General features: G+C 42.7%; 1 protein-coding gene across 1 annotated transcript; it reads left to right on the top strand.

The window, feature by feature from the left end:
* Positions 1-908: 908 nt before the first annotated feature.
* On the top strand, positions 909-7,143 carry CD160 (CD160 molecule). The gene is made up of 3 exons (XM_044236793.1): positions 909-975; positions 1,835-2,161; positions 6,786-7,143. The coding sequence occupies exons 1-3, from the start codon at positions 909-911 to the stop codon at positions 7,046-7,048; spliced, it is 657 nt and encodes a 218-aa protein (XP_044092728.1). The 3' UTR covers positions 7,049-7,143.
* Positions 7,144-10,920: the final 3,777 nt, after the last annotated feature.

Below are 10,920 nucleotides of genomic sequence, written 5' to 3' on the forward strand. Positions count from 1 at the left end.
AAAAAAAAAGTCAGGGTAATATCTCTAATACAGAGAAAAGCTGATTTTTTAGAAAGTTGATTTGGGAATAAAAAAGCAAAGGATATGAACAGGCAATTCATAGAAGAGGAAATACTAATGACGAATAAATGTAAGAAGAGAGCCTCACCCTCACTAGTCATGGCAATGCAAAATAAATCAACAGTGAAATCTAATTTTTCATTCATCAAAATTGGCAAAAATGTAAAATATTCAGTGCTAACAAGTGCATTCTTTTTTTTTTAAGATTTTATTTATTTATTTGACAGAGAGAGAGAGATCACAAGTAGGCAAAGAGGCAGGCAGAGAAGAGGGGAAGCAGGCTCCCCACTGAGCAGAGAGCCCGATGCGGGACGATCCCAGGACCCCGAGACCACGACCCGAGCTGAAGGCAGAGGCTTAACCCACTGAGCCACCCAGGTGCCCTAACAAGCGCATTCTTGCTGAATATCTGAATCTCAACCATATTTCTGGGAAGCAATCTGATAATATGTAGTAGAAAAAAAATTGTGTTCCTAGTCTTTGACCTAGTAATGCAACTTAATTTAGAAAAAATTATTCTGAAAATAGAGCCTTTAGTGTCTCTGTCTCTTCCCTCTTTTCTCCTCTCTTCTCTCCAGTGAACCTCATTTGATTAACTTTCTCGCTTCCCAGCCAGCTGGACTTTCATGCCCAAGCCTTCTACCACCAGACTCTAGCCAACTTAAGCTAGGGCCTGGAACATGGAGATGGTCTTGGAGCCCTGGGAGGAGTCCTCATGTGCTTCAGGAAAGTGAGGCAAGGACATCATTGGAGCCAACATTTCCTTTTCAGGAAAGTGAGGCAAAGACATCATTGGAGCCAACATTCGCTTCAAGTTCCTGTGGCTGCTGACACTGTGCAGGACACTGATGGCATCTGGCAGAGGGTGCTTCACCCTGGCCATTCTGCTGGCAATCGTGGACACCCAGCTTGGTGGTGAGGACAGCCCCTCCTCAGATCCCCAGAGCAGAGATAGCCATCAGGGAAAATCCTGGATTCAGGAGAAGGGATGGATCCCAAGGTTTTTTTTCTGGTAGGGAAGAAAAGGACCCACTCCCTCTTGACACTAATGGAAGGGTGAAAAATATAGTTTTTCTTTTTCTGTTAAAACTAATGCTTTTGCCCTCCCCATCAGACATTCTGCCTCTGCTATGTGTTGCCAAGAGCCTGGTAATCTGGCCCTCAATCTAAGATACTTTCAGGATCTTATACATTCTAAATTTATGAAATCCAGGTTTGAGATCCATATAGTACAATGTGTGTCAACTTGGGGGCGCCTGGGTGGCTCAGGTGGTTAAGCATCCACCTCTTGATTCAAGGCAGGTCATGATCTCAGGGTCATGAGATCAAGCCCTGCTTTGGGCTCTGTGCTGGACGTGGAGCCTGCTTAGGATTCTCTCTCCTCCTCTCCCTCTGCCTCTCCTCTCTCTGAAATATATATGTCAGCATTAGCAACCCACTAAACCACTGTGTAGCTCAGTTTATAAAATGGGACCATCAGTACGTGGTTCTAGGGCTATACCGAGGATTAGATGTATATAAATGCAATTTAATAAAGGTCCTATATAAGTTCCATTTGGAGTAGAAATAAAATCTAAACCATTTCTGAATTAACAAATAACTGGGATTACAGGTCTCCCTCAGATACAGGTATAGCCCGTAAACTACTCTTCTAAGAGGTAGTATTTAATGTAGGCTGGGCAGCTGCCTCCTCTGCCTCAACATTTCTGGGTGAGTGCACTTAGTCTATGTGAGTGAACTTCCCCTGGCTAACTCTTCTCCCTTCCCATTCCAGGGGGCATGCAGATCCAAAGCTCATTTCACCAGGAAGGAAAACAACTACACTTGATCTGTACTTTGCAGTATAAGAAAGAAGAGGCTGAGGGGGTTATAGTGTTTTTGTGCAAGAACAGATCTTCTGACTGCTTCCCCGAGACCAGCTTGCAGCAACTGAGATTTAAACGGAATCCCGGGAGAGATGGTGTCAGTGAAATACCATCTCCTTTGGTGTTCACCATAAACCAAATCACACCATCGGACAGTGGGACCTACCAGTGTTGTGCCACAAGCCGGAAGCCAGACATCCGCCTTCAGGGTCACTTTTTCTCTATTTTAGTCACAGGTGAGCTCTGACATCCCACATGCCACCAGATGAGATAATAAGCAGGGTCAGCAACTGGAGACAGAAATAGTTACTTCAGAGTCCTTCCCATGACTCAGTCATTTCCCACAGTCCCACTGTAGTGGCAAATGCTCACAGCATGAATACAATAGTGATCTCATTCTGTCTTTTATTTTAAAAATCTTATTGAGATAAATAATTTCATTTTTATTGACACTGAGACTGGGTTACATGGAGGTAAAGCAATTTGTTCAATTTGTCTTGCTGACCAGTGCCAGTAAAGCAGATAGAGGTCTGAAATTTAGGCTTTCTTGATTCTAATTCAGAGATCTCTCAGAAATGTGGTCCTATGGGACGCCTGGGTGGCTCAGTTGGTTAAGCAGCTGCCTTCGGCTCAGGTCATGATCCCAGCGTCCTGGGATCGAGTCCCACATCCGGCTCCTTGCTCGGCAGGGAGCCTGCTTCTCCCTCTGCCTCTACCTGCCACTCTGTCTGCCTCTCTGTCTGCCTGTGCTCGCTCTCTCTCCCTCTCTCTCTGACAAATAAATAAAGAAAATCTTAAAAAAAAAAAAAAGAAATGTGGTCCTAGTTCTAAATACAGACACTGAGCCTTCACGCTGTGACAGAGATGGATTTGAGATAAAATGGATGGTTGTCTTAATAAACGTTTAGTTGTAAAGAAACAGAATCTGCTCAAGCTGCCATGGGTTAAAAGGAACAAATAATAAAGCAGGAATAAAGGAATAAAGCCCTCATGAGATCCGGGTTCTGAAATCAGAAACCAGAAAGCCAACAGAACCTAAACAGTGACAGTCTCAATCTCTCTGGGGCAGCAAGGTCTCTCATCTCTGCATATTTCCTTTATTTTGTGCATACTCCTCTACTCCATTACTACTTAGACAAAACCTAAATATGGTCCCCTCCAGACTCAGCTTTATATGTGACTTCATCATATGGCCAGCAGAGAGTAACTCTTGTTTCTATATTCCCAAAGGAACAAGCCTTCAAAACTAAGGATTATGTTCTAATTGGAATTCTATACCCAAACAAATTGCCAGTCAAATGTGAGGAAAGAATAAAGACAGGCAATGACTCAAAAAAAAAAAAAAAAAAAAGATTGCCTCCCATGTTATCTTAAGAAGCCACCAGAGGTGTACTTCAGAAAAACGGGAAGTGAACAGGTAGAGTGGATAAAATGGGATCCAGGAACGGAAAGACTCTAATAGGAGAAAGGAGATAAGAAAATTCTAAAATGAAAAATGGCCAAAACAATTAGTCCAAAAGGAAAAAGAGAAAGAGGACTCTGGAAGATCTTGAGGAGGTGAAAACAGAATTGATAGATCATCTTTTTTTTTTTTAAGATTTTATTTTTATTTGACAGACAGAAATCATAAGTAGGCAGAGAGGCAGGCAGAGAGAGAGAGAGGAGGAAGCAGGCTCTCCGCAGAGCAGACAGCCCGATGCGGGGCTCGATCCCAGGACCCTGGGATCATGACCCGAGCCGAAGGCAGAGGATTTAACCCACTGAGCCACCCAGGCGCCCCAGAATTGATAGATCATCTTTTTGAAGGCCTGTGATAGATTGGATAAAGGATTAAAGATATGGATATGGAAAATTCTGCCTGGTTAAAAAAAATAAGGTAATCATCATCTCCAGGGAAAACACTAAATTTTACAAAAAGAAACCTATCACAGCACACAACTTGGTTCCGTAATAATGTAACATTTACAGAATCCAAATTACATAACATTCATTTAACTACAATGTGTAATATAATGATTTATGAAAGATGCAGAGAAGGGAAGTGGGTAGCAGCTTAAGAGAATTATATCCTCATCCTTTAACAGAAAATCAATAGATAATGCCCAAATTTTATCATCGAGAAGTGGTAACATAAGCATACTATCTAGGAATGCAGTGAAACATCTCAGAGCGGACAGTGGTTGTCTCGGGGGAATAGGCCTAGGAGGAAAAATAATAATAACACTGCTATTATTCTTTATGAACTTTTAAATACTATATTTTAACTTTAAGAAAAATAGAAAACGGGCACCTTGGTGGCTCAGTGCATTAAAGCCTCTGCCTTTGGCTTAGATCATGATCCCAGGGTCCTGGGATTGAGCCCCACATTGGTCTCTCTGCTCTGTGGGGAGCCTACTTCCTCCTCTCTCTCTCTGCTTGCCTCTCTGCCTGCTTGTGATCTCTGTCTGTCAAAAAAATAAATAAGTAAATAGATAAATAAATAATAGAAAACAAATAAAAAATAAAATTACACCCCCTCCCAAATAAAAACCTAGCCCAGAGTCTTTTATTTTTTTTTAAGATTTTATTTATTTACTTGACAGAGAGAGATCACAAGTAGGCAGAGAGGCAGGCAGAGAGAGAGAGAGAGGAGGAAGCAGGCTCCCTGCTGAGCAGAGAGCCCGATGCGGGACTCGATCCCAGGACCCTGAGATCATGACCTGAGCCGAAGGCAGCGGCTTAACCCACTGAGCCACCCAGGCGCCCCTAGCCCAGAGTCTTTTAACAAATATTTTAATCATTTCTTATGGTTAGCAGTTAATTCACATTTTCTACGTTGTTCTAGATTGATTTATATTTTCTTCCTCTCTTCCTGGTGTCTTCCCCTCTGACCTCACTACAGCGTGAAGCACTTCACATTCTCTCCCTTAATAAACGCCCATCCCTATTGGCTTCTACGACTCTACTTCCCTGGTTTTCCCGCCTTTCTGGGGGTTCTTTCGCTCCTTCTCTGCCTCCATTTCCCCCTCCCACCTCTCAAACATGAGAATTCGTTCGCCAAGTCTCGTTCCTCATCTCTCTGATCTTTCCCCTACTGCTTCTCCCAAGTTCTCATCCACCCTCAATGACTTTAACCTGCCCCTTCTTGCAAAATGATCCACAAATCAACTCTTTCAGCTCTAATCTCTTCCTAAGTTTCAATTTAACATTTTCACTGACAACTGGATTCCTAGCTTCTAAATGCCCTGCCATCTCCTCAGACTCAAACCTATCCTGAGACCCTAGTTCTGCCCATGATTTATGGTCAAAATCTTGGTGCCTTTTTTTCTCTTCTCCATACAGTCGGTTACTAAGTACAACTAGTTCTTCCCCAGTTTTATTCCTTTCTTTCCAAAGGGGCTCTCCAAGTCTTCATTGTCTCACACTTAAAATATTCCAACAGTTGGGGCACCTGGGTGGCTCAGTGGGTTAAAGCCTCTGCCTTTGGCTTTAAGGTCATGATCCCAGGTCATGATCATCAGGTCATGATCCCAGGGTCCTGGAATTGAGCCCTGCATCAGGCTCTCTGCTCAGCAGGGAGCCTGCTTCCCTTCATCTCTCTCTCTCTGCCTGCCTCTCTGCCTACTCGTGATCTCTGTCAAATAAATAAACAAAATCTTAAAAAAAAAAAATCCCAATAATCTGACAAGCTCCTTGGGATCTGACCATGTCTTACTCAACCTTGTATCTCCTCCCACACCTACCCCAGGGCCTGGCACTAAGCTATTACCTAATAAATGATCCATCAACTCTAAATAATATCTCTGCCTCCAAACCAGCCACCTAACCTCTCTAAAATGCTAACTTGTACATGCCACACCACCAGTTTTAATGGCTTTTAACTTTCTATGGGGCAAAGTCTAAATTATTTTTGTCTCATTCCAGAGGCTTTTTAAAATTCCATTCTATTTATGTGAATACTCTTCCCGTTTACCTCACGAGGGGAAACTCCTCTGTCATTCTCACGCTTCTCATATTGATTGTGCATCCCGCAGGCACAGTGCTGAGCTTGGAGAGTAGAATGGGGGGAGCAACAAGGCCCTTACTCCTTATAAACTAATCTATATATAGTCTATAATCTGATCACATTCTTTTAATACATCCTAAGCTTTTCTACTGGTGATGGCGCTCTGTAAGATAAACTGCCTTTCTCAGCCTCTCTCAGCCTCTCAGTACTCTGAGACTCTAATACTTAAGTATTAGAGTCAGCACATGCACCAAATGCAGAGATGATAAACTTCCTCTTGGAAGATGAAACTAACAAAGCTGGACGCGTAACATATAATATCAGTAAATAACGTCTACTGTTCACTGTGTGCTTACCATGTGCCAGGCATTGTCCTGAATGATGTGTTGATTACTTCATTTAGTCTTCACTGCCTTTTTGAAGTTGCAGCTATTGTTGTCTTGTGAAAAGTCAGGCTCAAAGGTAATTGAGGGTAATTTTATTCAGCTAGTAAATGGTGAATAAAAATCCAGATCTATTCCAAAGCCCAGATTTTAACTTAGGCCAAAGTGCTTGATACACTCCGGAAGACGGTTTTTACGTGAGGGCGCACCCAAGTCCAAGGTACCTAAGCTATTTTAGTTAACAAGACTTGAAAGTTCCTTCAAGGTAGGCTTGTTTGCATCCCCAGTGTGACACATTCTGTATCTATTTTTTTGCTGTTTAAGTACCTCATCATCATTACCCAGAAATGTTTTAAAAAATACTTATTTGGGCAATAAATTGTGCTGAACGTTATCCTTGGAGATCAAAAAACATGTCCTGAGATGACGCAAAAGGAGGTATTAATGATTTCTGAAACCCTCTGCTGACCAATTAATTTTCTTTTGAACTAGAGACAGGGAACTATACAGTGAAAGGACTGAAACGAACAGGACACCCCAAGTTCAGTCACAGCAAAGGCATTCTCAGTTCAGGCTTCCTGCAAGAAAACGCCTGGGTGATGCTGGTCACTAGCCTGGTGACCTTGGCCCTTCAAGGTATGTTCCAAAGAGTCTTCAGCAGCCCAGGAAATGAGGGTGCTACACCTTTGACATCTTGCTTATTCCTCCAGGAAGAGACAGGTAGGGTAGAAAGGAAGCCTAGAGTGGGAGAGTGAAGGGAGGCAGGCCCCTGCTGTCCACAGGAAAACATCAAACCAACATGAGAGCAAAATTGGACCAAAAGGACTCAAGACTATACTCATCAGAGGAAGACAGATGAAACACATCTGTCAGACCTGGAGACCAGGAGATCAGACCTGTTAGGAAAGAAAGCTTGTGGAAGAGGCAAAGAAATAAATACAGCTGCCTCTATTCACGGGACAAACAGAAGGCTACAAGCTAAGGCAACAGATGCTTGCCTATTATGTGAAGATGAACAAGGCAAGAGTTAGACTGGGTCTGGAGGTGGGTTTTAAAAATGCAACTCCTTGTGGGCGGATTGGGTACAAACACTTGCAGATGAGTCCTCTGAGCGTCACATCAATATAGATCTCGGTTTTCCCTATTGGATAAGAGATTGGAACTCAGAATGATTTGCCATTGCAATTACCAGTAACTGATGGAGCTCTTTGCCCATCCTTGGCATTTTTTTTTTTAAGATTTTATTTATTTATTTATTTGTCAGAGAGAGCGAGCGAGCGAGCAAGAGAGCACACAAGCAGGCAGAGTGGCAGGCAGAGGTGGAGACAGAAGCAGGCTCCCTGCCGAGCAGGGACTCCGTCCCAGGACCCTGGGATCATGACCTGAGCCGAAGACAGCATTTTTTTTTTTTAATATTTTATTTATTTGAAAGAGAGCACAGCAGAAGAGGAAGAAGCAGACTCCTCACTGAGCTGAGAGCCCCACATGGGGCTTGATCCCAGATCCCTGAGATCATGACTTAGGACAAAGGCAGATCCTTAACTGAGCCACTCAGGCACCCCACCTGTCCTTGGCATTCTTAATTCCATGTATTTTTTAAGCTTTCCTCTTATTAATAACTACCACTGTTTGCATGTCACCAGAATGTAAGCTCTATAAATGCAGGGGCTTTGTCACATTTACCCCAGCAAAAAGATAGTACCAGGCATAGTAAGCTCTTAATAAATTTGTTTAAACAATTTGTGTGATAGGTTAGTTTTTACATATGGTGATTCTTGCCCCATATAACCCTTCCAGGAAAACATTCCCTGATTTTTCATCAGTAAACAGGCACAAAGAGCTTAATATTGCTCTAGTTCACAGGAATTAAGAGAGGAACTTCTCACTCCAAAACCATGTGCTCTCAGTAATTATCTACTATATGCTAAGTATTTTCTCTCTCCTTCACCACCCTCCCCACTCTTAGATTGCCTCCTCCCATTTCCAGAAATAGGATCACCTAACACTCCCACAGTCCAGACTTTTTTTTTTAAAGGTTTCTTTGTAAGTTTTTTTTTTTTTTTTTTTTTTTAAGATTTTATTTATTTGACAGAGAGAATACAAGCAGGGGGAACAGCAGGAAGAATGAGAAGGCTCCCGCTGAGCAGAGAATCCAATATGGGCCTCAATCCCAGGACCCTGGGACCATGACATAAGCTCAAGGTAGATGCTTAACCAACTGAGTGACACAGGCATCCCACTACTCCAGCCTCTTATTTGGAAACTATTACAAGAAAACAGACCTATCTGTGTTACTTGGCAAGGACTTGCCAAATATAAGCCTATGACAGTTGTCAGGAGGAAATTGATGAATATCCAGCAGTCGAACCCTTTAGACCTAATTCTTTATTGAATCTAAATTCCCTCAGATAGTTAGCTACTCTGTTAGTAAAATAAATTGTATTTCTTCATACAGAAACAACTACTCTGAGAAGGAAATTGAGTTTAACCATGCAACCCATGACTACTTACTATCTTTGGCTCCCAAGTTATGCTAGAGCAAAAACTCTCTCAAAACTCTCAAAAACTTGGGGCGCCTGGGTGGCTCAGTGGGTTAAGCCACTGCCTTTGGCTCAGGTCATGATCTCAGGGTCCTGGGATCGAGTCCTGCATCGGGCTCTCTGCTCGGCAGGGAGCCTGCTTCCCTCCCTCTCTCTCTCTGCCTGCCTGTCTCTCTGTCTACTTGTGATCTCTGTCAAATAAACAAATAAAATCTTTAAAAAAAAGAAAACAAAACTCTCAAAAACTCTTTCTAGTCAGGTGAAGAGAATGAACTTTTGATAGTTGATGCCTTTTATCCCTCTCCCCCACAACTCAAGGCTTAGCATAACTATGAAAAGGTTCTAGTTCAGTAGAATAAAAGAACACACATTTTGTCAGGCCCAGAGAGATCATGTAGATCAAGTTAGGATGCTTACGTTTATCAAAAGGATGAAGGGACACCTGAGTGGCTCAGGAGGTTAAGCACCTGCCTTCAGCTCAGGTCCTGATCTCAGGGTCCTGAGATAGAGAGCCACATTAGGCTCCCTGCTCAGTGGGGAGTTTGCTTCTCCCCCTCCCTCTGTGCTCTCCCTCTCTCTCAAGTAAATGAATAAAATCTTTAAAAAGAGAGGAAAAAAAAGAAAGAGAAAGAGAGAAGGAAAGAAAAAGAAGGAAGGGGAAGGAAGTAAGTTAGTTAGTTAGTTAGTTAGTTTCCTGCATCTCTGGGCCTCCCTCAGCTCATAAAACCACCTTCAGTCAGTATCCCTGTCCTATGACTGTGCCAGCCTTCACATGGAAAACCAATGAAACTTTTGGGGAGGCATCTCTTTCTTCTTTGATTGCCCTACCTTCCCGCAAGGAGAAATCGAAGGTTGGCTTCCTCCCCACCTCAACCAGACCAGTCAGATTTGCTAGAGGTCCCATCTGCACTTTAGCAGTAAGAGACAACTGATTATAGGGAAGGGTTATAACCCCTTCCTTCTTATCTTTCCGTTTCCTCCCTAGTCACTAGGACCAATCAAACAATGAATTACATAATTTATCTAAGTTGTGTGGCAGTAACATAACCTTCCTTTTTCTTTCTACAGCTTTGTAAGCCTTGTGCCAGAAACTTAAAAAAAAAAAAAAAAGTTACAGCAAGACAAACCTGACTCTCTTTAGCTTGCTACCTTTCACATTACAAAATACAGAGAGAAGATCTGCACAGGGGAGGAGATGCTAAATATGCCAAGAATCTGGGGAATGCAAGGTGGGACAAATGAATGTATTCCTTGACCTCCCCTCCTCATCACCACAGGAAACCTGCCTTTCTTTCTCCCTCTGTCACCACTTAAAAAAGAGAGAAAAAAAAAAAAGAAGTTTTCACAAAGTGGCTTGTGGACAGTTCTCACTAAAATGCTGGATAAGTATGTGGTATGTGTGTTTTTATACGGAAGAAAAAGTCTTCCTCCCCCTTCTCTAACACAGTAAATAAAGAAGGCAGCCAAACAAAATGAGAACACAAATTTTTTTTGGAAGAAATTTTTATTTAACACTAGAAAGAAGAGAAAAGAAACAAGCAAAGATATGTAGGATAGGAAAAGAGCCAGAGCCCAGTGACTGACCTGGCATGAAAATGAAGAAATTGAGAGTCCCTGGCATTCAACAGCACCCCCACAGCACAAGAAAGTTTCGAGCGCCCAGGTGCACCACAAAGCATAACTGCCCAGCTTCAACCAAGTACTTGTCAGCCTCTTTGGTCGTATCTCTTTCCTTTTAAATAAATGCCCAGAGCAGTATTTGCAGCCTTTTCTTCTCTCCCAAATTCACAAATCCTCTTGTCTTTCTCTTCAGACAGATGACCTTTTGTCATAGTCAAGTGGGGGTAGGGGGAAGGGCGGAGGACGACATCAATGGGAGACTCTAAGAACACAGACAGTTTCACTGGAGCTAAATAGCAAACCATCAAAAGGAAACAGACAGCTTACCTGCGATCCTTGGCCAGGACCTGCCAAATGTGGGAACGAAGTTTTGTGGGAAGAGAGAGAGAAAAGGCTGAAAAAGATGGCTTAGACCCTTATTAGTGTTGGTGTCGACCCTCAAACTAAGGACTCTGGATTGTGTGCCT

This window comes from Neovison vison, chromosome 2 (assembly GCF_020171115.1).
Source record: "Neovison vison isolate M4711 chromosome 2, ASM_NN_V1, whole genome shotgun sequence".
Classification (NCBI taxonomy): domain Eukaryota; kingdom Metazoa; phylum Chordata; class Mammalia; order Carnivora; family Mustelidae; genus Neogale; species Neogale vison.

Excerpts from the sequence above, each read along its gene's own strand:
- CD160 (XM_044236793.1), top strand. The coding sequence starts at position 909 with ATGGCATCTGGCAGAGGGTGCTTCACCCTGGCCATTCTGCTGGCAATC. Across the intron at positions 976-1,834 it reads CGTGGACACCCAGCTTGGTG|GGGGCATGCAGATCCAAAGC; the intron begins GTGAGGACAGCC and ends TTCCCATTCCAG. Across the intron at positions 2,162-6,785 it reads TTTCTCTATTTTAGTCACAG|AGACAGGGAACTATACAGTG; the intron begins GTGAGCTCTGAC and ends CTTTTGAACTAG.